The sequence below is a fragment of the Engystomops pustulosus genome, chromosome 4 (assembly GCF_040894005.1).
Source record: "Engystomops pustulosus chromosome 4, aEngPut4.maternal, whole genome shotgun sequence".
Taxonomy (NCBI): domain Eukaryota; kingdom Metazoa; phylum Chordata; class Amphibia; order Anura; family Leptodactylidae; genus Engystomops; species Engystomops pustulosus.
This window is the reverse complement of record NC_092414.1, coordinates 22,149,329-22,176,810: the sequence shown is the minus strand read 5'-3', so window position 1 is coordinate 22,176,810 and position 27,482 is coordinate 22,149,329. Positions and strand designations below refer to the sequence as shown.

Below are 27,482 nucleotides of genomic sequence, written 5' to 3'. Positions count from 1 at the left end.
GACTTTTTAGTCCTATCTTTCCCCGTGTTATGGCCGTAAATAATGGATTTCTATGGAGAGGGGAGGGCCACCCATCCTTCTCTCCATGGTGGCGGACATATATACAGTACGTACAGTACACACGTTCGTGTGCTTACAGCCCACTTGCCCGGCCGTACCCAGGTGAGCACATGGCAGCGCGCTGGAGAGGAGGAGGGATGAGCGCCAGGCTGTATGTAGGGGGTAAGATAGAGGGGCACATTTACTAAGGGTCTGCGGACTGCATTTCCGCCGGGTTTCCCAACGATTTCCGATTGGTGCCGCATTTAACAGGGGATTTTGGCGCACGCGATCGGATTTTGGTGCAATCGCGTCGGCTTTCATGCGACACAAATCGGGGGAGCGTGGTTGTCGGACAATCCGACTGATACGGACTAAGTTGCGGGATTTAACATTTAAATTGTGTCGCAAGCCATGCACTTAAATGCATCGGGAAGAAGAAGGTGAACTCCGACGGGCCTGAGCGGGGAACTGACACATGCAGGATATCGGGAGCACGATGTAAGTGAATTGCGGTAGCTGTTCATCCTCGTCGGACAACTCACCACGGGGATCGCGTAGGGACAGGTAAGTAAATCAGCCCCAGAGCGTGCTCTTTTCCCCATGCACGGTGCGGTGCCACACGTGTGTGCTCACTATACCGTGACCTGCGGCCAGATCCCCATAATGACTGTGGGAAAGGGGCCTAAAAGGCTGAGAAAAAATACGCGTGTGGAAAATCTGCATTGAAAAGCACAAAAAAAGACTGAAAATCTGCATGAAGTCAACATGAAAACTGCACATGAAAACTGCACGTATCGGATTCCGATTTTCCACATGAGAATCTGCAACGTGTGCAGATAGCCGAAAAAAGCGACCTAATCATTTTATTTGTTTTTTTTTCAATTTCCTTCCAGAAAAAACTTCATTCTTTTCATTACTTTTGTCAAATCACATTCGTTTTAATACTACTCTACGCTGCAGATTTTTGGCACCAAAATCCACAAGTAAAATCTGCACAGAATCTGCAGCATGTGCGGATAGCCTTAGTCATAAAGATATAATAATAATAATGAAATTACTTCAGGGTGGGACTACATGTGGATGTAGTCTGTAACCATGGAGACAGATAGCTCTTGATAGGAGCTTTATGTTCAAAAAGCATTATTTTTTAGTAAACCAAGACAAACCAAGTTGCTTTATTTTTTCCCTGTGCCATTTTCAGCAGTGACATCTTTTTACATAAGTGTCCATACTATTAAATGGGTTTTACCAGGATTCTCCGAGTGCCAGGCCCCTAACAATTGTTCGTGCCATGCTCCAGTATTGTAGTGGTCTCTCGGCCCACAGCACCTTTTGCTGAGCCTGGAGTCATGAGACCCGCATGGGATATAAATTCCTCTTCTCTCCAAGTGATGTCCCACTCAGAGGTATTGAAGACTGGGAAACCACACCAAAGCCGTCACCAGGAATGAGCTGCACACTATTTTTCGGCCCATATGGGAGGTTTCCAGGAATAATATAACCCTAGCTATGATCTTTTTTAACAAAACTATAAATTAAACTTTTGTTTGCATCTGAATTTCAAGTTTCCATTTCAAACCGAAGCCAAAATTCCATCTCTGATCCCTCACCCCTAAAGCCCCCTATGGTGTCAAGGACTGTCCTGATGTCCATCGTTCTGTGATACGGTGACACCTCAAAGTGACCAAAATGTAAACTCAGCCAAATTCTCCTCTCGGTTGGAAAGAAAATTCATTGGAAACCGATGATTCACATTTACATGGTACAAGGCGAATGAATCATCCTGATCATCGGCAGGAAATATTTTAATATTTCCAGTCCAATTGTCAAGAATGGAATAAGACAAATTTCATGATGTGATAAGGGCTTTTGCTCTGGGTATGGAGAACCGTGACGACATAAAGGGGATCTCTCTGTCCCAAAGAAGAAGCGAGAGAGCCTACATTGCGATAGGAAAGCAAAACAGAGAACAATACCAGAGAGGAGATGACATGGGTGTCCAGGAGGGAATAGAAACTTGACACCTCTGGCTCCAGGGTGTTGAAGACATATACTTATGATATCAATTTTTGTGCTGAAAAAATCTCTCGGCTTATACTCAAGTACATAATAATCTTACCCCCCGTGCACCCTGCAGCGCCTCTTCTCTGTCAGCTTCCTGTGTAACAGTGCGGATAAAGACGGGTCCATTGGCTCTGCCCACGAGGACACACTCATGATGTCATAGTGTATGCGGGCAGAGTGCATGGACCCATCTCTACCCGGTTTGTTACACAGGAAGCTAAAAAAGAGAAAATGAGTTGCGGGGAGGAGCACCGGGGGTACATACTGAGTTTAGTTTTTTATATAATATGGGAATGCTGCTGGGCATTACACTACTGAGGGAGGCTGCTGGGCATTACACTACTGGGGGAGGCTGCTGGGCATTACATTACAGGGGGAGGCTGCTGGGCATTACACTACTGGGGGAGGCTGCTGGGCATTACACTACTGGGGGAGGCTGCTGGGCATTACACTACTGGGGGAGGCTGCTGGGCATTACACTACTGGGGGAGGCTGCTGGGCATTACACTACTGGGGGAGGCTGCTGGGCATTACATTACAGGGGGAGGCTGCTGGGCATTACACTACTGGGGGAGGCTGCTGGGCATTACACTACTGGGGGAGGCTGCTGGGCATTACACTACTGAGGGAGGCTGCTGGGCATTACACTACTGGGGGAGGCTGCTGGACATTACACTACTGGGGGAGGCTGCTGGGCATTACACTACTGGGGGAGGCTGCTGGGCATTACACTACTGGGGGAGGCTGCTGGGCATTACACTACTGTGGGAGGCTGCTGAGCATTACGTCACTGTGGGAGGCTGCTGGGCATTACGTTACTGTGGGAGGCTGCTGAGCATTACGTTACTGTGGGAGGTTGCTGGGAATTACATTACTGGGGGAGGCTGCTAGACATTTCATTAGTGAGGGGAGGCTGCTGGGCATTTCTTTACTGAGGGGAGACTGTTAGACATTTCATTAGTTGGAGAGGCTGCTGGATATTTTAATTAGTGAGGGGAGGCTGCTGAACATTTAATTACTGGGGGAGGCTTCAGGGCATTTCATTACTGGGGGAGACTGCTGGACATTTTATTAGTAGGGGAGGCTGCTGGGCATTTCATTTGTGAGGGGAGGCTGTGACCAATGAATTTCCCACCCTAGATTTATACTTGCCCCTTGCTGGAAATCACTGTAGACAAAAAACACTATTGGGGCCCACAGGAAGTAGAGCAGGGAATGATGGGAAATACTGTTTAAACTAAACTTTGGCCTCAGCAATGAGCTACCTCAGTCAGTGATTGGCCCAAGAGAATATCCCACGTAGGGTGGGCTCCAAGTTTCAGAAGGCCCCTTGGCGACATAGCCTCAGTAGGCCCCTTTGCAGTGAACTCATGTAGCGGAATAAAAAATTCTGAAACTAAAACAGTCTCCTGTTCCCTAAAGTATTTCCTAGTTTATCATCCCAAACAGCCCCCTCATGGTATATGAAGACCCCCTCACACCCTGTGGATTCATTAGAAACAGCCCCTCTCACCACCATGGATTCCTTATGTACAGCCTTATGTGGGCCCACTAGCAGCCCTGGGCCCCGACACTTACTCAGGTATGCCCATGTTCCCACCCGTTTCAAGGGGCGGGCGAAACTGATTTCTATATGGCTGCAAAAACCCTTTAAAGGGGATGTTTGGAGGCACAAAAACTGTTCTTATATTACAAAAGTAAAGAATCTACTAGTTACTACTAATAAAGATTCCATGATCCACCAAATGGTGAAGCAGCAATGTGACCCTGAAGAGGTAAAGTAGTACAAACTACGACCCTCCTATATTTTTTAGTCCTATTATCCCGCCCTATCCCCTCCAGCTCTCTTTTTCCACTCCCTTGTACCTGTACCTATATATCTATACCCACATGACTATCAATGTGTCGAAGCACCTGGGCACTTCCATGAGATCAGTGGCTCCTCAAGGGTTGTCCGGGTGGGCCATGAGGACCCCTTCATCTGCAGCGATGACTAATGGTTGTGTACAATATAGGTCACCAGCACTGATGAGGCCACCTTTTTTGTTTCCCGCTTCTGCCCTTTTTCTTGTTTTGCGTTTCGATCTTTTGCTCCATAACTTTTAAACTTACTTACTTAAGAGTACGGAGTTCTATGAGGGCTCGTTTTCTGCGTAACAAGTTGTACTTCCTAATGTCAGTATTTAAAATTCCATGTTGTGTACTGGGAAGTGGGAAAAAATTCCAAATGCGTTGCACCATTTTATTTATGGCTTTTACTGTAAACTCCAAATGAAACCTCCCCTTAATTGTTTGGGTCGGGGATATCAAATTTATATAGGTTTTATTTTGTTTTAATAGATTTTAAAGGAAATGGATGCAGTATTGTATACCAAGAACACTTACATGCTGGTGTATGTCCACTGACACAGGATTAGTTCTTCCTTTATTTTGTAATGTAAACTGTCTTTTAAAATTATACAAATGAGCCACAGGGGCTCCTGTCTCCACCACCAAAGCCCCTTCTGGCTCCCTTGTCTGCTAATTATGACATCACTACTTCTCTTGCTGGAGAGGGGAGCGAGCAGGCGGGCAGTAACACCAAACCCAGGGTTGCACAATTGCAGACGTCGCCAGAAGAGGCTTCTATGACAGGAGCCCCGGGGGCTAATTTGCATAATTTTAAAAGATATTTAAAATAATTTTCTCAAAAACACATCCATTAGAAGATAAAGGAAGAAAGGATCCTGTTTCAAGAGATGCACACTACAGCCTGCTTGCTATACAATACTGCATCAATGTGGTAGGTTACCACTAAAACATTTTTTCAAACTTTTCTTTAAAAAAAAAAAAAAATAAAATAATAAAGAGTTCATCAATTAAAATACTCTATAAATCCAAGTAAACTAGACCCCTAACCCATAACCAACCTACACCACCATAGATAATGCATTTAAAAAAAAATCTCTTCATTACCCTAGACCACCCGAGATATTAGAATTTAATTTAATCAGATTCGAATTTAGTCAGTGACCATTTCAATAGACGACCTAAAGTGCTCCTAACCTTTCAACAAATTTGCCAAACTCATCATTTGAGGAGTAACACTAATTCTGGTCATTATGTGACTTGTAATTCTAATATTTTAGCAGTTTTTCTACTGTAGTGTAGTTTGACCGTCCTTTCTGTGCTGGTGGGTGGAGACCTAGCTCCTATGACTCCTCCCACTCCCCTCTGCCTAGTCCACTACTTAATACAACACCTCAGTGAATTTCTATGTGTCTTTTTAGCAAGATGGAATTCAGCAAAGATTTCAAAGCGAAAAGCAGATAAGGAGGGAGGGAGGATGGGAAGAGCCAAAGTAAGAGGAGAAAGAAGAATTTTCCTTTGGTAAGATATATTACAAAGTCTCTTGTATTCTATTGTACTAATAATTTATGCAAAGTTTGTTGAAAGGTTAGTAACTGACCACTCAGGATGCTGATAATATTGTGAGCTATGAGTAGTGGTCTGTGGCCAGGGCCAGTTTTAGCTAAGTTGTGCCCTGGGCAAAACTAAAAGTAGGGGCCCCAAAATAAAACTATTTACAGTCACAGTCAGTAAGAGGCTCCTTTATCCCTGCACAATAATAAGACTTTGTAGTTACACACATTAGTAGGTAAGTATCTGTAATATGGGAGTGTAGGAGAATTATATAGTAGATGATGATAGGTAGATTGATGATAGAAGAAATATGAAAGATGATATAGATTTATAGATAGATGATACATTTATAGATGCAGAAATATAAAGTAGATTATATATAGATAGATGATAGAAGATTGATATGAGAGATAGATACATCCTCTGCCCACAAAAGTCCACATGCAGGGGGCCCCTTTAGGACAGGGGGCCCTGGGCACATGCCCAGTTTCCCTCACCCTAATGCCGACCCTGGATGTATCTATTGCTGTGTATATTGATATTTTATGTGGTTATTGTTGACCTTTTCCATTCATTGTAGTCATCCTTTGCCTGCACACAGTTTTCTCTAGAAGTTGAAGGGTCACATTTCTCAGCAGGTAATTGTTCTCAGGGGGGAACTAAAAAGAGACATAACCACAGACTATTGAAATATCTATGCAATGGTTTTCCCCTTGTAGAAAATATATTCACTTTCATCTTTACTATGTACTTTCATCTCTGTGTATTTCCCTTGGCTTTCAGTGTAAGTTTTTAACTTACCTCATTGTATCCATAAAAAATACATTTAAGTAGCGTATCCACACCCATATCACTAACATATATTGTGGCGCAGTGCAGCTATAGATATATAAGTCACTACATATATATAGAGGTCACTATGAAAGTGGTTGTATCAGGTTTCCTATTTATTTCCAAAAGATTGAATAGTTAGAAATGTAGAAATGTAGAATAGCCGAGACCCCCTATGACCCTTAGAACGGGTGACCTCGAGTACCCCGGACCTGCTTTGTACGAGTGGGGCTTCTGCCCCAGAAGTCAATGCAGCATAAGAGGCAATGTCATATTGCTCTCTATTAACGTCTGAGGGACTTCCAGATCTGCTTACAGGTTAGGCAACTGGGGGGAGTGGTGGCCCTAATTCTGCTGAGTATGAAACTTTCAGCACAAACAACCCCATTACCTTATTAGAATTGGGCATTCGGGTGAAATCTTTCAAACTTGGGAAGAACATGAAAACTTCATCCAGTGTTGCCCTTGGTCGTTGACCTGTTGGCCATGAGCTCGTTGAACATTGACCATTAGGTAAAGTTCTTAGTGACCACTAGAGGAGAAAGTCCTCCATGATGGTAGCTTGAACTCTTCACTTAAGCTACAGATAAAAAAAATGCGCCTCCATAGATTCCATATTCTTTGTCATAATTCCTCATGATAACATAATGGGGCAGATTTACTTACCCGGTCCATTCGCGATCCAGCGGCGCGTTCTCTGCGGTGGATTCGGGTCCGGCCGGAATTCATTAAGGCAGTTCCTCCGACTTCCACCATGTGACGCTGCTGCGCTGAAGTTCCCCGGAATGCACTCAAGTTCACCGGCCTATTCCTAGTGAAGGTAAGTACAAGCTCCGCGACACTTCTTTTTAAAAAATGCGGCGGTTTTTCCGAATTTGTTCGTCCACACCCCCCGATTTCCGTCGCGTGCATGCCATCGCCGATGCGCCACAATCCGATCGCGTGCGCCAAAATCCCGGGTCAATTCAGGGGAAATCGCCGCAAATTGGAAATATTCGGGTAACACGTCGGGAAAACGCGAATCAGGCCCTTAGTAAATGACCCCCAATGTGTAACTTTTTGTAGTTTTATAAAGGAATTTTAGATGACCTACTAATTTATGACCCAAAAAACCCACTAAAGACACTTCAATTAAACAAGTTCCTATCACAAATTTGTATCTCACTTTTTTTGGTCACATGTTGTACCTTGCATGTGACATAGAAGAGAATAGAAAAGGTATTGCGTGATCTCACTTCCCCTCTTTCCATTACATTGCAAAACCTGCTCTCTGTCTCCGAGCGGCTCCGTGGTATCGCCCTGAAAGGGGAAGAAAAAACAAGAACCTGTCTCCATAAACTCACCGCAATAGTGTTCAGAGATAATAGGTGTATACTTAGGTGTCTTTTGTTCATGATACTGATACTATTTATGGTTAGGAAAAGTTTACTTTTTCATTTTTTTATTTATATAGTATCAGCAAAAACATTCCCAGCAGCCTAATATCAGCTAAATATGGTATTCTTTATGTATCGATTCCTGCACTTGGTCAAGACATAGAATCTTTTGTGATCCATTTTCCCATTAATTGGATTTATCCCCTTGGTCATTAGTTCTCGGAGGTATCCTAGGCTTTTGCGACCAGCTGATCCAGGTGACTCAAGAGACAACACTGCATGACGCCAACGGATCAGGTGGGAATGTAGTCAAGGTGTAGGTCAAGGTCAGGGCAGGAAGAATCTGTGTTAACAGAAATACAGACAATAAGACAATAAAGTAAAAGTTCAGGGCTGTCAATTCACCAGACTTGTGGAAAATTTGTGGAGCATTGTGAAGAGACGTCTTGACAAAATGGACTGTGCAACCAAAGAACACATGATGAACTGTGCTATGATGAAGAATTTATGCAAAAACCGAGAAGAATCAATGCCAAAACGCATTGAAAATCTCATAAAGGAGGACATATTTCATACAAAAATTAGTATGTAACAGTGCATTATAACATTCTATTATTAAATGTTAAAAAACATGTTTTTTTTGCATTGTCCCAATCAATTTGCACAGCGCTGTATGTGCGTACAGCAATGCAGGCAGAAAACCAGCTGAGGTCAGGGCAGGAGGAATATGTGGGTAAAGAAATCCAGTCAGATACCCAGTAGAGATCAAGGCAGGCAGACTATGTGTATACAGCATTACAGTCAGATACCCAGTAGAGATCAAGGCAGGCAGACTATGTGTATACAGCATTACAGTCAGATACCCAGTAGAGGTCAGGGCAGGCAAAGTATGTGTATGCAGCAGTACAGTCAGATAACCAGTGTAGGTCAGGGCAGGAGGAATATGGGGTACAGTAATCCAGTCAGATAACCAGCTGAGGTCAGTGCAGATAGAGTATGTGTGTACGGGAATCCAGTCCAATAACAAGCTCAGGTCAGGGCAGATAGAGTATGTGTGTACAGCAATCCAGTCCAATAACAAGCTAAGGTCAGGGCAGACAGAGTATGTGTGTACAGCAATCCAGTCCAATAACAAGCTTAGGTCAGGGCATGCAGAATATGTGTATGCAGCATTACAGTCAGATAACCAGCTGAGGTCAGGGCAGGAGGAATATGTGGGTACAGAAATCCAGTCAGATACCCAGTAGAGATCAAGGCAGGCAGACTATGTGTATACAGCATTACAGTCAGATACCCAGTAGAGGTCAGGACAGGCAGAGTATGTTTATGCAGCATTACAGTCAGATAACCAGTGTAGGTTAGGGCAGGAGGAATATGGGGTACAGTAATCCAGTCAGATAATCAGCTGAGGTCAGTGCAGATAGAGTATGTGTATGCAGCATTGCAGTCAGATAACCAGCAGAGGTCAGGGCAGCCAGAATATGTGGGTACAGCAATCCAGTTGGAAACTCAGTGAAGGTCAGTGGAGGCAGAATATGTGGGTACAGCATTACAGTCAGATAACCAGCTGAGGTCAGTGCAGATAGGGTATGTGTGTACGGGAATCCAGTCCAATAACAAGCTCAGGTCAGGGCAGACAGAGTATGTGTGTACAGCAATCCAGTCCAATAACAAGCTTAGGTAAGGGCAGACAGAGTATGTGTGTACAGCAATCCAGTCCAATAACAAGCTCAGGTCAGGGCATGCAGAATATGTGTATGCAGCATTACAGTCAGATAACCAGCTGAGGTCAGGGCAGGAGGAATATGTGGGTACAGAAATCCAGTCAGATACCCAGTAGAGATCAAGGCAGGCAGACTATGTGTATACAGCATTACAGTCAGATACCCAGTAGAGATCAAGGCAGGCAGACTATGTTTATACAGCATTACAGTCAGATACCCAGTAGAGGTCAGGGCAGGAGGAATATGGGGTACAGTAATCCAGTCAGATAACCAGCCGAGGTCAGCTCAGGCAGAGTATGTGTATGCAGCATTGCAGTCAGATAACCAGCAGAGGTCAGGGCAGCCAGAATATGTGGGTACAGCAATCCAGTTGGATACTCAGTGAAGGTCAGTGCAGGCAGAATATGTGGGTACAGCATTACAGTCAGATAACCAGTTGAGGTCAGTGCAGATAGAGTATGTGTGTATGGGAATCCAGTCCAATAACAAGCTCAGGTCAGGGCATGCAGAATATGTGTATGCAGCATTACAGTCAGATAACCAGCTGAGGTCAGGGCAGGAGGAATATGTGGGTAGAACAATCCAGTTGGATACCCAGTGAAAGTCAGGGCAGGCAAAATATGTGTATACAGCATTAGTCTGATAACCAGCAGAGGTCAGGGCAGACAGAATATGTAGGTACAGCAATCCAGTTGGATACAAGGAGCAGCATCAAAGTCAGGTAAGAAGCCAAGTTCAGCTACAGGAGGATGCAACAGTAGAAAAGGAAGCCGGAAACTATTTTTCTCAGTAATGGCAAAATGTAGATGCCAACAGCTTTGATCAGATGCCTCTACACCCACCTGGAGCTTTGGATCTCATAAAGACATTGGGACTCACAGGCCCTAATTGCGTTTTTTACTGCGGGTTACCCAAATTTTTCCGTTTTGCGCCGATTTTCCCTGAATTGCCCTGGATTTTTGGCGCATGCAATCAGATTGTGGTGCAACGGCTCCGGCATGCACGCGACGGAAATGGGGGGGGGGGGGACGTGGCTGAATGAAAACGATTCCGAAAAACCGCCGCATTTAAAAAAAAAAAGGGTTGCTGGACACGCGCTTACCTGCACCCAGCAACGGATTGTGAACTCCGGCGGATCTCGGCGGACTTCAGCGCAGCAGGGACACCTGGTGGACATCAGAGGAACTGCATTAGTGAATCGCCGGAAGATCCGAATCCACCGCAGAGAATGCGCCGCTGGATCGCGAATGGACCGGGTAAGTAAATCTGCTCCACAATCTTTTTTCCATTCCATACCTTCTAGCTATAAGCTCTGAATATTTATGTGGAGTCTGGGTGTAACGCAGCAGATTTGGCTTATGGCTACTCCCAAGGGCACTGTCTAAGTGTTCCTCTAGTTTTTACCCTTTGAATACTGTATAGAGATCGGAACTTCAATGGAGGGGACCACCAGGATGCTAACTCTATTAAAAGTCTGAGCTGACCCGGGTGGGTGAAGAGATGCCTCTGAATGGAACCTTAGGGACAGGTCTGAAAGTGGTCAGTGGACAAGGCAAAGTCAGGGCAGAAAGAATTAGATCAGTACGGTAATTGGGCAATAGGTCAAGGCAGACAGCGCCAGGTCAATGTGGTAATCAGCCAGACATAATGGCAGGAGGAATAGGTTGAGAGGTGCCTAAAATAACCCTGGACAATGTTACACGACATGTGCATGACCCCTTTAAAAGTCAGGCAGTGCACATTTGAGCTCTATAACACCACTAATGATAGGATCTAGTGTATGCACTAATACCACAACTAACACAGAGAACACACAAGAAGAACAGCTCTGTGACGTGACTAGTGGCTAAACTGGGTTACTGCAGCTCACTGCACCAGTGCCCAGGAATACACTGTATAGGTAAAGAGCCACTGGCCTCTCCGCTAACTTTCACCGGTTCTAGGCCAACTTTCCACTTTCCTCAATTTACCACAGACTGGAAATTCATACATTTCCAATTGCAGCCGGCAAGAAATCATCTCACTCTGTAGACAAAGGAGGAAGAATTGTGCAATCCATCATCAGAGAGGACATTGCAGACGTACTGCTCGGATACCTCTGTATGAGATACAGTAATGGAATGCTAGGAAATGGGATTTAGATTTAATCTGCACTCTAATGTACATATCCATATCCTTATATTATGGTCTTTATATGTATAGTGGCTGTAGCCAGTCACAAAGTGACATATGATCACAAAGTTTAATATAGATTTTAAGTGTCCCTATATTGAAAGCAACTGAGCCCCTAGACACCAGGAAGCAACAGGAGAGCAGCAATACTATGCCATATTTGTGTGTTATATTATCTAGACCTTCAGAATTACACTACTACCGTCACCTCCATGATAATTCTGAAATGACTCTGCTCTTTTCATCTCAGCCTACACAGCAAAGCTAACAAATCTAAAAAATCTAATCAAATATAACAAGGCGAATAATGTCAGCCTATTGTTTCTGCTCTAGTGGCCAATGTAAAAAACTAAAATATTTCAAGATTTTTCAAGATTATTAAATGACCGCACCTTCTGTCTCAGTCTATACAGCAAAGGTAAGTAGTCAGAAATCAGTTGGTGTCAGCCCATTGTCTCTGCACAAGTGAACAGGTTAAAGAAGTAATATAAAAATATAATGTTAATAATAACCTGATTTTTCCTATGATGCAAGGACTTTAACTGTTTGGGCTTGAGGCTCTATGGTCGTTATTAGTATTGTGATTACAGCTTAGTAAGTGATTTTCACTTTTCCTAAATGTAACATCTCGACTGAATGTTGTCATCCACGATATAAAAACACATGTCATTGTATAATCTGCGATCTGAGATTTATAGGTGGCGGTTCCTGGTTATCAGATACACGTCAGTGGACTTTTGCCATGGTTGGATCTGCTATTAATGTTTCTATAATTGACTTGTTTTGACAAGTGAGGAAGATTACGATGTCTGCACTGAGCTCTGGATTGTCACATGTCCTTCTTCAGTACTTGACGTAGAGCGGTGAAATAACTTTCAGGTAACTGTTAACCACCGGCTACAGGAAGTGGGTGAAGGAGAGAAGTATGGATGTGTCGGCACAGGGACTTGGCTTGAAACGGGAGTCTACCAGTTCTGACATCACACCACAAGTCTAGCAGTGTTGTGTACATGGGTGGACTGTGCAATTTGGGGGCCTCAAGCAAAGTTGTGTTTAAACTCCGCCCCTAGAGGCAAAAACTCTGCACTTTGTGTCACCCGTTATGGTTCTCCTGCTTTTCGGTCTAGTTTCTTCCCAACTGGAAAAGCCATCTAACACCAAGCAGTGGAATGGGTGGATGTAGGTCTTCATCCTGCTCTTCCAAATCCAGTGGATTTGGTGAACTTGCTTCCAACCACCATGTTAGACCCTCCTGCTCTCTGGAGTAGGTGTCACGTGTGCCTCCTTGTGCCTCTCTGCCACACTTACCTCGCCGAGTTTCAGCAGCGTCTCCATCAGCGTGCGCCCCCGCCTCCTAGGGTGAGCATGCGCCGGCTCTGTAAAATTTAACAATTCTGTTAAATAGCCAGCCCCTTACTGTGTCCCTTGCCGGATCTTTGTGCCTCATAGCCTTAGAGAAACCTTTACCCTATGCCTTACGACTGTTTGCTGAATTCCCGTTGTGACCCCGGTTTTGTTCCTGACTCTGCTCCTCTGCTGCCTGCCTTGACCTTATGCCTTGCTCTTGACTCAGATCCTTTGCCGCCTGTCCTAACCTCATGCCTGTCCTCGACCTCAATACTGTGTCACGATTCTGTACGGACAAAGTGGGGACTGTGGAGCAACCTGGTGGTACCACGCCGCAGAAGTCCAATCCACTTTCCTGCCGACTCCGGGTGCCACTTAGTCATCACTCCCAGGTGTCGGCTTACGTCATCGGATCCACTACCACTGATCCTGACAGTAGGACCTGCTACTGAAATAATTGCTGTGCAGCCCCCAGCCGGATACATCAAAAGGCTGGTGTATCCGGCTGCGCACGCTCGTGTCCCGGAATTTGATATCCTCCATAATCTCCAAACTTTAACCTTCTCCGATACATTTTTCCGATGGTATGACTGGTATTAGATGACAGGTTGCAGTAGAATTTCCAATAGTGTAAACTAGTGAACTCCGTTTAACCCTTTGAACCCTATCAAGTTTCTTTCTTCCAGTTCCTCTTTTTCTGTTTGGAGGTTCTCATGATGTTGTGACATTTGATATTCATGGATACAAGAGTGATTTCCATTCCGAAGGGAAATATAAGTAACATTAAATACTCTTCAAGGGGGAAAACTCATGCAAGTCGTCAGTAGACAGAGGGTCGTGACATCACTAGCCTGACCTCTCGCCTAATAAGTTATATGTTCAGATGAAAACAAATTGTTTCCTATTTAATCCGGCCAGAAGACATCTGATGGTATGTATGATAAAGGACATGGGCTTTCCTTATTTCCGTGTTCAAAATTTCCACCAAACTTTTTTTTTTTTTTTATCAAAAAAGGTCACTGTGGGGAACGCTCTGGCAGATACTAGGTAGTAGTAGGGAGACACGCAGCTTATAGTCCAAATTAAAGTGAACCTGTCACCAGGAATGTGATTTTTAGCTGGTGACAGGTTCCAATAGCCTCTGCCATGCTCAATTATAAAATGCCATTGTCAGAATTCTGAATACTGCCATTACTTTACAAAACTTTTTTTCATGTTACCTGGCTCCCTGCCAGCTGCATGTGGTGAGTTCCAGGGTTGGATTGGAGAGGACAGCTAGGGCCTGTGTCTCCTCATGTATTTTCCCTCTCCTCACTCATCCGACTCTCTCCCCTCCCCTCTTCCTGTAATGTGCATTGAGCAGTTTAGCAAAACAACATAAATTCCGCCCTAGTAAAGGCATAAACAATACAAACCCTGTTCGGCCGAGCACTGACTAATACAATACAAGACCCTCAATATTCGTGCACCTGGCTGCCAGGCACCTGCTTTTGTCCAATAGGATAGGGAGGTACTCAGATACCTTTTGCTGTATGTAAAACAATGCACCCCTACAAATTTTAACATGAAGTATGTATGAGGCTCTAAGGAGACATGTGACCTCCACCTGTGGACTATACAGAAACCCATGACCAAAGCCCAGAAGGAGTAGGCGTCCCACTTCCAGCCTACCCCTACTCCATAATAAGCAGGACCAAGGGTCTGGCTAGGCCAGCAAAGACATAATACACTACTCCTGCTCACCATACATCTGCTCCTACCATGCGCCTACCATGAAGAATCTACCATTAGAAGTAGATGTGCTGGTAGATTCCTCCTGCCTGTCTCTGACCTAATCTGTAGTTTAATAATCCTAGAACCTAACTTGTTAAAAACTCTATTTTAGTGATATGTAAATTAGCTGCAGAGGCTACTGGGGCGTGTACAAGTCTAGCCGGGCACTGGGAGCTGAGGCTACTCCACGCACCAGTAGCCTTTGCAGTTAATTTACATATCACTAAAATAGAGTTTTTAACCATTTAGGTTCCAGGATTATTAAACTAAAAATAAACCCTCCTCCCGAACAACACCCCTCACTATCTCACATAATACAAGAGGTTATCACTTATCCACAGGACGCCCCCCCAACAGGTCCTCTTCCATACATCGTGGCCCTGGAATCGGCTCCGTAACCTGGTCCGTTGCAAGCATCATGATGTCAGCCGCTTGCTGACATCCTACTATGTGCGCCGGCACACATGATGTCAGCAAGCGGCTGACGTTATGGTGCCTGTGACGGGCCGCTTGGGGACACGGAGCCGATGTTGGAGCTGCGATGTATAGAAGAGGGGGCGGGGGAGGCAAGGGGGTATCGGAAGATAAGTAGACTGTTTGTTTTTTTCCTACCGCCGTTATATTGGGGGCAGGGACTGGCGGGCTATACACTAGAAGGGCTGGTAGGCTATACACTACAGGGGGCTGGCAGGCTATATACTAGAAGGGCTGGCAGGCTATACACTACAGGGGGCTGGCAGTCTATACACTACAGGGGCTAGCTATATACTAGAAGGGCTGGCAGGCTATACACTACAGGCGGCTGGCAGGCTATATACTACGGCGGGCAGGCTGGCTGTATACTACAGGGGGCTGGCTGGCTAAATACTACAGGGGCTGACAGGCTACATACTACTGGGGTCTGGCAGGCTATATACTACAGGGGGCTGGCTGGCTGTATACTACTGGGGGCTGGCTGGCTATATACTGGTGGGGGCTGGCTGGCAAAATACTACAGGGGCTGGCAGGCTATATAATACAGGGGCTGGCAGGCTATATACTACAGGGGGATTGCTGGATATATACTGGGGCTGCGACCAATGCATTTCCGACCCTCGGCTTATACTCGAGTCAATGGGGCACATTTACTTACCCGGTCCATTCGCGTTCCAGCGGCGGCTTCTCTGACAAGCGTTCGGGTCTTCTGGCGATTCATGAAGGTCCTGCGCCCGATGTCCACCAGGTGGCGCTGCTGCGCCGAAGTCCACCGAGGTGCCCCGGAGTTCATCGTCTTCATCGTGGTGCATGTGAGTATGGCCCGTGTGACCAATTTTTAAAAAAAAATACGGCGGTTTTTCCGAATCCGTCGGGTTACCGTTCGGCCACAGCCCCCGATTTCCGTCGCGTGCATGCCAGCACCGATGCGCCACAATCCGATCGCGTGCGCCCAAATCCCGGGGCAATACAGGGAAAATCGGTGCAAAATGGAAATATTCGGGTAACACGTCGGGAAACCGCAAATCGGGCCCTTAGTAAATGACCCCCAATATGTTTTTCTAGTTTTTGTGTTAAAATTAGGGGTCTCGGCTTATATTTGAGTATATACGGTATATAAACTCTGAGGGTTTCACCACTGGGACTAAGACCAGACAAAAAATCTTGTTTCTCAAAGTTTAATGGAGTAATAGTTGTGAATGCACTGAATTTTGGACTTCCAGATATAGCTGGGCTTTGTTCATCAGTACCAAAGAGATTTGGGAGAGAAAATATTTGTGACATGGGACCTCTGTTTCTGGGATTGGTGGGTGTGTCCTTAGTAAAACCCCACAATATATAAAAATAAATCAAAAAAGCAGATAATAAAACAAACAAAACTGCCACATCATAAAATCTGCAATTTTAATGGCTTTTAATTCAACCAATATTGTCATTGTTTAATAAATTCCTAAATAAATTAATTGGTCACGACCAGTTTAATAATATTTTTAAAAGTAATATAAAAAAAATAATGTTTAAGGGTTCTTCCAGGGCTAGACTAATGATGGCTATCCCGCCACTTGGTGATATTGTGGGTGGAAAAAATGTGCTTAACATAGGTATGCAGCATAAATAGAAGCTAAAACAACAAAAACAAAATAGAAAAAGAAAGGCTTTCCGCTTATCCAGGTAATTTTCTTTAAAAAAAAATGTTGTGGTGTCACGCTTACTGCTTTGTCATCAGTCTGTGCCCTCCAGAGTATTGTCTGAAGTTATCTCCTCTAGGGTTACGTTTTAGCTACTATAAAAGTGTATAAAACACACAGCGAATGTCATAATAACAAAACTTCTTGGAATTGGTCTTTCCCATTTGCCCAAATGTTTACCAATGAAAAGTTATTATAATTCAAGCTTCTAATTAAAAAGAAAACCTACATGGATTTGGACAATGGATAAGATCTTTGTATACTGTAAGATCTGTTAAAGTTGTCCTCTAAAATGGACTATAGATGTCCTGCCAACAATGGACACTACATTGATGACAAAGCCTTGGACATCCTCCAGTTGACCAAGTCTCAGAGATCCTCATGATGAAAAAGCCTCAGAGGTCCTCATGATGAAAAAGCCTTGGAGGTCCTCATGATGAAAAAGCCTTGGAGGTCCTCATGATGAAAAAGCCTCGGAGGTCCTCATGATGAACAAGCCTTGGAGATCCTCATGATGAACAAGCTTTAGAGATCCTCATGATGAACAAGCCTTGGAGATCCTCATGATGACAAAGCCTTGGAGATCCTCATGATGAGGAAGCCTCAGAGATCCTCATGATGAACAAGCCTCGAAGATCCTCATGAGGACAAAGCCTTGGAGATCCTCATGATGACAAAGCCTTGGAGAGCCTCACAATAACAAGCTTCAGAGATCCTCATGATGATAAAGCCTTTGTGATCCTCATGATTACAAAGCCTCGGAGATCCTCATGATGACCAAGCCTTAGAGATCCTCATGATGACCAAGCCTCAGAGATCCTCATGATGACCAAGCCTCAGAGATCCTCATGATGACCAAGCCTCAGAGATCCTCATGATGACCAAGCCTCAGAGATCCTCATGATGACCAAGCCTCAGAGATCCTTACGATGACCAAGCCTCAGGGTCCTCATGATGAAGAAGCCTTCATAAATACTCATAATGAACAAGCCTTTGAGATCCTCATGATGACCAAGCCTCAGAGATCCTCATGATGACAAAGCCTCAGAGATCCTCATGATGACCAAGCCACGGAGATCCTCATGATTACAAAGCCTTGGTGATCCTCATGATTACAAAGCCTCAGAGATCCTCATGATGACCAAGCCTCAGAGATCCTCATTATGACCAAGCCTCAGAGATCCTCATGATGACCAAGCCTCATAGTCCTCCTGATGATAAAGCCTTGGTGATCCTCATGATTACAAAGCCTCAGAGATCCTCATGATGACCAAGCCTCAGAGTCCTCATGATGATAAAGCCTTGGTGATCCTCATGATTACAAAGCCTCAGAGATCCTCATGATGACCAAGCCTCAGAGTCCTCATGATGACCAAGCCTCAGAGATCCTCATGATGACCAAGCTTCAGAGATCCTCATGATGACCAAGCCTCAGAGATCCTCATGATGACCAAGCCTCAGAGATCCTCATGATGACCAAGCCTCAGAGATCCTCATAATGAACAAGCCTTTGAGATCCTCATGATGACCAAGCCTCAGAGACCCTCATGATGACCAACCCTCAGAGATCCTCATGATGACCAAGCCTCAGAGATCCTCATGATGACAAAGCTTCAGAGATCCTCATGATGACCAAGCCTCATAGTCCTCATGATGATAAAGCCTTGGTGATCCTCATGATTACAAAGCCTTGGTGATCCTCATGATTACAAAGCCTTGGTGATCCTCATGATTACAAAGCTTCAGAGATCCTCATGATGACCAAGCCTTGGAGATCCTCATGATGACCAAGCCTCGGAGATCCTCATGATGACCAAGCCTCAGAGATCCTCATTATGACCAAGCCTCAGAGATCCTCATGATGACCAAGCCTCATAGTCCTCCTGATGATAAAGCCTTGGTGATCCTCATGATTACAAAGCCTCAGAGATCCTCATGATGACCAAGCCTCAGAGTCCTCATGATGACCAAGCCTCAGAGATCCTCATGATGACCAAGCTTCAGAGATCCTCATGATGACCAAGCCTCAGAGATCCTCATGATGACCAAGCCTCAGAGATCCTCATGATGACCAAGCCTCAGAGATCCTCATAATGAACAAACCTTTGAGATCCTCATGATGACCAAGCCTCAGAGATCCTCATGATGACCAACCCTCAGAGATCCTCATGATGACCAAGCCTCAGAGATCCTCATGATGACAAAGCTTCAGAGATCCTCATGATGACCAAGCCTCATAGTCCTCATGATGATAAAGCCTTGGTGATCCTCATGATTACAAAGCCTTGGTGATCCTCATGATTACAAAGCCTTGGTGATCCTCATGATTACAAAGCTTCAGAGATCCTCATGATGACTAAGCCTCAGAGATCCTCATGATGACCAAGCCTCAGAGATCCTCATGATGACAAAGCTTCAGAGATCCTCATGATGACCAAGCCTCATAGTCCTCATGATGATAAAGCCTTGGTGATCCTCATGATTACAAAGCCTTGGTGATCCTCATGATTACAAAGCCTTGGTGATCCTCATGATTACAAAGCTTCAGAGATCCTCATGATGACCAAGCCTCGGAGATCCTCATGATGACCAAGCCTCAGAGATCCTCATTATGACCAAGCCTCAGAGATCCTCATGATGACCAAGCCTCATAGTCCTCCTGATGATAAAGCCTTGGTGATCCTCATGATTACAAAGCCTCAGAGATCCTCATGATGACCAAGCCTCAGAGTCCTCATGATGACCAAGCCTCAGAGATCCTCATGATGACCAAGCTTCAGAGATCCTCATGATGACCAAGCCTCAGAGATCCTCATGATGACCAAGCCTCAGAGATCCTCATGATGACCAAGCCTCAGAGATCCTCATAATGAACAAGCCTTTGAGATCCTCATGATGACCAAGCCTCAGAGATCCTCATGATGACCAACCCTCAGAGATCCTCATGATGACCAAGCCTCAGAGATCCTCATGATGAGCAAGCCTCGGAGATCCTCATGATGAGCAAACCTCGGAGATCCTCATAATGAACAAGCCTTGGAGATCCTCATGATGAACAAGCCTTGGACATCCTCATGATGACCAAGCCTAGGAGAGCCTTATGATGACCAAGCCTAGTAGATCCTCATGGTCAATGGAACTAGGCAGAAGAACCTGTTACAGTGACATCCATGAGTGTGGTTGTGTCTGGTACTGCAGTTTAATCACAGTTGGCACAACTCATTTCACCCAGCTTAGTCATGTTCTTATGGACGGTACTAAAGTTGTTGGTTCCTATCAAGAGCACTTGTAAAAGGCCATGTAAGAAACCTAAAATTCCACCTTCTTCAGTTTTGTGTTCTAGTCCCAATGGACAAAAGTAATCTGCTTTTATGTGGAGAAAACTAAAAATAACATGCAGTATATTTAGAAATCATGAGGGCATGAACTCCATAAATCCATGAATTGTATGGACAAGAAGGTCCAAGTAAAGCCTGCAGTGCCGTATGTCAGGTGGTGGTGTTCTGATGAGGTCTTCATCGGATAAAGACTGTTGGTGCAGGAGAAAAGCCAATGTCAATGCCCGAAAGCAATTCAGAGCTGTAGACCTAGGGGACATCAAGAAGTGATCCAGATGCTCAGATATGAAAGCTTTGGGGCCCATCACCCATCATTTTTAGATTGTAGGGGGTGATCGCTCACATAGACACATAGAATTAGTCATAGGATTGGTCATCAATTTGGTATCAGTGACACCCACAGATCAGGTAATTCCAACTACCTATGCTCTGCCCACAAGGGAAAAATAACTCCATCCTCTGTGTAGTGGCCAATATGAGTAACTGCAGATCAGCTCTCATTCAAGTGAATAGGAGAACTGGGCTGTTCTTCCACTTGCTGTAGCTCCCTCTAGTGGCCAATATGTTTATTCCTGTGCATACCTATGTGTCTCCTGGGTAACGGAATACAAACAAACCCATTGCAGTCATGGAGTAGTCATATTGTAATTCTCCATTTTTTTTAAACATATGGATCAACTATATCCTAGTAAAAGGAAGAAGAATGGAGAATGAATAATGACTGCAGGACCAGACTGCGTAGGGTTCTTTGTAGTCTGTTACCATGGATACACATGTCTGTGTAGGAGCTGTAGACACAAAAAGAACAATTTTTGCATTTTCATCATCAGAACATCGAGGATATTACAGGAAACATTAACCCCTGATCCTCTTACTGTCAATGGGGCAGATTTACTTACCCGGTCCGTTCGCGATCCAGCGGCGCGTTCTCTGCGGTGGATTCGGGTCCGGCCGGGATTCATTAAGGTAGTTCCTCCGACGTCCACCAGGTGACGCTGCTGCGCTGAAAAGCATCGGAACGCACTCAAATACACCGGCCTATCCTGGATGAAGGTAAGTGCAAGCTCTGCGACACTTTCGGTTTTTTAAATGCTGCGTTTTTTTCCGAATCCGTCGGGTTTTCGTTCGGCCACGCCCCCCGATTTCCGTCGCGTGCATGCCAGCGCCGATCTGCCAAAATCCGATCGCGTGCGCCAAAAACTCGGGGCAATACAGGGAAAATCGGTGCAAATCGGAAATATTTGGGTAACACGTCGGGAAAACGCAAATCGTCCACTTAGTAAATGACCCCCAATTTGTTTGATACTGCTCATGCAGAAAGTGGGGAGAGCAGGTATAACATGGGAAGGATGGAAGGGGATTTCAGCACACAAAATCCTGTTTGCTTTAGGGGATATTTGGCATTTTGGTCTTCCCCAAGTCATCCACAAGGAAGTGATTCTTATTTCTTTCCTTATAGTACAGCTATGGTCACATTACTGCACTAATTACATACTTCAGCTGATGCGGAACCTCATAATTCACACGCATCTGCAGTGAAACCTAATAATACACAGCTCAGTTGCTGCAGAACCTCATAATACACACCTCAGCTGCTACAGAACCTTATAATACACACCTCAGCTGCTACAGAACCTCATAATACACACCTCAGCTGCTACAGAACCTCATAATACACACCTCAGCTGCTGCAGAACCACATAATAGACCCCTCAGCTATTTCAGGACCACATAATACACTTCTCAGCTGCTGCAGAACATCATAGTACACACCTCAGTTGCTGCAGAACCTCATAATACACTCCTCAGCTTCTACAGAACCTCATAATACACACCTCCACTGCTGCGGAACATCATAATACATACCTCAGGTGCTTCAGAACCTTATAATACAGACCTCAGCTGCTGCGGAACCTCATAATACACACCTCAGCTGCTGCAGAACTTCATAATACACACCTCAGCTGCTGCAGAACCTCATAATACATACCTCAGGTGCTTCAGAACCTTATAATACAGACCTCAGCTGCTGCGGAACCTCATAATACACACCGCAGCTGCTGCAGAACATCATAATACACACCTCAGCTGTTGTAGAACATCATAGTACACACCTCAGTTGCTGCAGAACCTCATAATACACTCCTCAGCTTCTACAGAACCTCATAATACACACCTCCACTGCTGCGGAACATCATAATACACACCTCAGCAGCTGCAGAACTTTATAATACACACCTCAGCTGCTGCAGAACCTCATAATACATACCTCAGGTGCTTCAGAACCTTATAATACACACCTCAGCTGCTGCGGAACCTCATAATACATACCTCAGGTGCTTCAGAACCTTATAATACAGACCTCAGCTGCTGCGGAACCTCATAATACATACCTCAGCTGCTGCAGAACTTCATAATACACACCTCAGCTGCTGCAGAACCTCATAATACATACCTCAGGTGCTTCAGAACCTTATAATACAGACCTCAGCTGCTGCGGAACCTCATAATACACACCGCAGCTGCTGCAGAACATCATAATACACACCTCAGCTGTTGTAGAACATCATAGTACACACCTCAGTTGCTGCAGAACCTCATAATACACTCCTCAGCTTCTACAGAACCTCATAATACACACCTCCACTGCTGCGGAACATCATAATACACACCTCAGCAGCTGCAGAACTTTATAATACACACCTCAGCTGCTGCAGAACCTCATAATACATACCTCAGGTGCTTCAGAACCTTATAATACACACCTCAGCTGCTGCGGAACCTCATAATACATACCTCAGGTGCTTCAGAACCTTATAATACAGACCTCAGCTGCTGCGGAACCTCATAATACACACCTCAGCTGCTGCAGAACTTCATAATACACACCTCAGCTGCTGCAGAACCTCATAATACATACCTCAGGTGCTTCAGAACCTTATAATACAGACCTCAGCTGCTGCGGAACCTCATAATACACACCGCAGCTGCTGCAGAACATCATAATACACACCTCAGCTGTTGTAGAACATCATAGTACACACCTCAGTTGCTGCAGAACCTCATAATACACTCCTCAGCTTCTACAGAACCTCATAATACACACCTCCACTGCTGCGGAACATCATAATACACACCTCAGCAGCTGCAGAACTTTATAATACACACCTCAGCTGCTGCAGAACCTCATAATACATACCTCAGGTGCTTCAGAACCTTATAATACACACCTCAGCTGCTGCGGAACCTCATAATACATACCTCAGGTGCTTCAGAACCTTATAATACACACCTCAGCTGCTGCGGAACCTCATAATGCACACCTCAGCTGCTGCAGAACTTCATAATACACACCTCAGCTGCTGCAGAACCTCATAATACATACCTCAGGTGCTTCAGAACCTTATAATACAGACCTCAGCTGCTGCGGAACCTCATAATACACACCGCAGCTGCTGCAGAACATCATAATACACACCTCAGCTGTTGTAGAACATCATAGTACACACCTCAGGTGCTTCAGAACCTTATAATACAGACCTCAGCTGCTGCGGAACCTCATAATACACTCCTCAGCTTCTACAGAACCTCATAATACACACCTCCACTGCTGCGGAACATCATAATACATACCTCAGGTGCTTCAGAACCTTATAATACAGACCTCAGCTGCTGCGGAACCTCATAATACACACCTCAGCTGCTGCAGAACTTCATAATACACACCTCAGCTGCTGCAGAACTTCATAATACACACCTCAGCTGCTGCAGAACCTCATAATACATACCTCAGGTGCTTCAGAACCTTATAATACAGACCTCAGCTGCTGCGGAACCTCATAATACACACCGCAGCTGCTGCAGAACATCATAATACACACCTCAGCTGTTGTAGAACATCATAGTACACACCTCAGTTGCTGCAGAACCTCATAATACACTCCTCAGCTTCTACAGAACCTCATAATACACACCTCCACTGCTGCGGAACATCATAATACACACCTCAGCAGCTGCAGAACTTTATAATACACACCTCAGCTGCTGCAGAACCTCATAATACATACCTCAGGTGCTTCAGAACCTTATAATACACACCTCAGCTGCTGCGGAACCTCATAATACATACCTCAGGTGCTTCAGAACCTTATAATACACACCTCAGCTGTTTCAGGGCCTCGTAATACACATCTCAGCTGCTATAGAACATCATAATACACACCTCAGCTGCTGCAGAACCTCATAATACACACCTCAGCTTCTACAGAACCTCATATTACACACCTCCACTGGTGCAGAAGATCAAAATACACACCTCAGGTGCTGCAGAACCTCAGCTGTTAATCATATATCACAAAAAGTGTATAGATTATCTAAAGCCCTTCTTACAGCTTCTTTATTTACTGCTTTTTTTTTCCTCTGTGACTTTTTATACCTTTATAGTCAAAAACCTGTCGTTACGCTCCTTCCCCCATGAATAGTGAGGTGCACCTCATTATCTGGGGCTGTGTAGTAGCCAATCATGTCGTGTAATAAGGAAGTGAATGTATTTTGTATGTTGTATTTTAGGAAGTTATTGTCTGCGCGGGTGTTGAGCAATGTACAAGTGTGTAGGACGGCGCACCGCCCGCCACCCAACTGGTTCTACAAGGTACTAAATATAATCGCAACCATAAAAAAGTAACCTATGTACACCGTATGTATAATAATCAGGATAGTGCCTTTTGCTTACATTTTTTAATCATTTATTGCTATACTATAGCAGCTGCTGCAGAATCTCTTTTTTTTTTTTTTTTTTTTAAAACAAACGCTTCATTTATTACCTACTTAAAATTTGTTGAAAAAATATGCCCATTGTCCAAAATATCCATTGTTGCAGATTTTTTCTTGTCTAACTTGTTTTTAGTCAGTATTATTAAAAGGATTGTACCCCATTGAACTACCACCCCCTCAGGAAGGATGACATTTCCTTTATACAATTCACTCTTTTATGTGAAATCTCACCCGTTTACCTATTTAAAAAAAAAAAATCCTTCAAAGACGTATGAAAATGGGCAGAGAAGCGTCATATTTTACCTGAGAAGAGTCTAGTTTAGAGGCTGCAGGGGAAGCGTTGCTACAGACATCAATATCTTCTATAGCACCTAGAAACAAGCTTAAAGACAAGAATTTCATCTTATTCTGTGAGCTACAGGACTGGATATACAGGTAGTTGGAAGCTGCAAATAAAAATCCAATTCCTGCCTTTTTTAACTGCCAGTATTTCGAGTTTTGTAGCTGCTAGAACCAAAAGCTTAGGCGATCTGAAAGAAGAAGTTCTTATCTTTTATATGACACCAGAATCATGTTTCTAGATTCTATACAAACAAAGACAGGCGCATCTGAAGTGACACTTCACTTCAGCCTCTTACAGTGACTCATCGTACGCAAAATATGACTCTTCTATTCTCATTGTCACATGACTATGGAGAAGAATTTTTGTAGGTGATATTTCACAAAAAAAAGGGACAACCTGAGGGGGCTCGTAGTTAAATAGGAAAAATTCTGGTGACAGGCTCCTTTTACCCACATTGTATTATGCCCTAATTTTTTTTCCGTTATTACACCTGAGCCTTTATGGAAGTTAGTGTTTACTACCAACCGCCTCTTAAAGGGGCTTTCTAGGAATTACTATTGATTGTCTATCTCCAGGAGTTAGCATAAATATTCTTCACTGTAAGGCTACATTCATGCGGACATGTGTTCGCCGTACTTTAACACAACAGGCACACGTGAGCGCCGCTCTCCCCCACGCCCCTCTCCATAGCGATATATGACCGCGGCGCCGTATTACGAGAGAAAGATAGGACATGTCCTACCTTTCTCCCGGCTACGGAATGGTAAAGTACCACCGGGCACCCATTGCCGTGTATGGGGGATGTATATATACGTCCCACATACGTGTGTGTGAATGTAACCTAAGGCTGCTGAGATTTTTTTATTTTAATATAGGGCCCCTTATGTATCTAAAACTTTTTGTACATCTTACCCCCAGTAACTCAAGCTTGTAATTTTTAGTAGATCTTAAACGGGGTGGGACAATTTACCTCATGTTTTTTGTAATGTGTGTGTAAAGTGAAGCCTCCTGTCTTTTACCTCATCAGTCAGACAGTCCTGACCATAAAATGGCCGCCGATGGAGGGTCATGTGATCTCTATCTATCCATGAATAAGCGTCCTGATGGGACCATGATTTTATATTCACGAATAAGATCATGGCAGGGTGAATTTCATGGACATAGAGATCACATGACCCTCTATCTGCGGCCATTTTATGGTCAGCAATGTCTGACTGATGAGGTAAATGACAGAAGGCTTCAGTTTAGGTCCCATCAGGGCGATTGCTCATGGACAGTAGGAGATCACATGACCCTCCATCGGCGGCCATTTTATGGTCAGGAATCTCTGGCTGATGAGGTAAAAGACAGGAGGCTTCACTTTACATATCAGAAAGCGAAGCAGAACTATTAATAGATGTATATTGGTAAATTACCTCATAGTCTGCCCTTCCACACACTTAAACACATACATTACAAAAAAACATGAGGTAAAATGTACAACCCCTTTAAAGGCAGCAAAGCTCGAACCCCTAACCTGTAATTATCCTAACTGTCCACTAGAGGGAGACATCTGAAAGCAAATCTTCTCACCCAAAAACACTGGGACAGCACCAACTGGGATGGGAAATGAAGTTTTGATTGAAACCAGACAAGTCTGAGTCCCGCGTCCTGCGCTGTGCCATCCACTTTCCCATGGGCTCTAACACTCCCGGACACATAAATAACTCGCCGCTTTAGCTCTTAAGTGCTCGGGCCACAGACATATTCTTAGGATTTTTTTGTTTTGGGACAAAATCAAGGTCTTTTTTTTTTCCCATTTTTTTGGCGAAAATCAAATGTTGCAAAAGTGCATTTGTCATGTCTTGCCGCAACCAGACGTCTCCAGCTGCTATGGGAATTTTTGATTTACATAGTTTGTGAGAAAAAAAAATTGGAGATTTGTAAACAAACTTAAAAATAAAATCATCTCCTGCACGTTCTAGTACTGGGGGAAATATGGAGACGGGGGTCAAAGTTCACTGCTGGGACCTGCGCCATTCATCAAGTGACAATTCAGACGTGTCACCAGACTCGCTGCAATCTATCAACCAGATTTTCTCTTCCTCATACGTCAGATATATATAGATAATCAGAGACCTGCCATCTATAATATC

At 44.4% G+C, this 27,482-nt stretch overlaps 1 protein-coding gene across 2 annotated transcripts in view; it reads right to left on the bottom strand.

The window, feature by feature from the left end:
- The window catches only part of IL12B (interleukin 12B), a 46,329-nt gene extending 19,900 nt beyond the window's left edge, over window positions 1-26,429 (bottom strand). For both annotated transcript variants that reach the window (XM_072145478.1, XM_072145476.1), the window contains exon 1: window positions 26,367-26,429. In XM_072145478.1, the coding sequence (XP_072001579.1) occupies window positions 26,367-26,417 (51 nt within the window). In that variant the 5' untranslated portion in view covers window positions 26,418-26,429. The remainder of the gene's footprint in view (window positions 1-26,366) is intronic.
- Window positions 26,430-27,482: the final 1,053 nt, after the last annotated feature.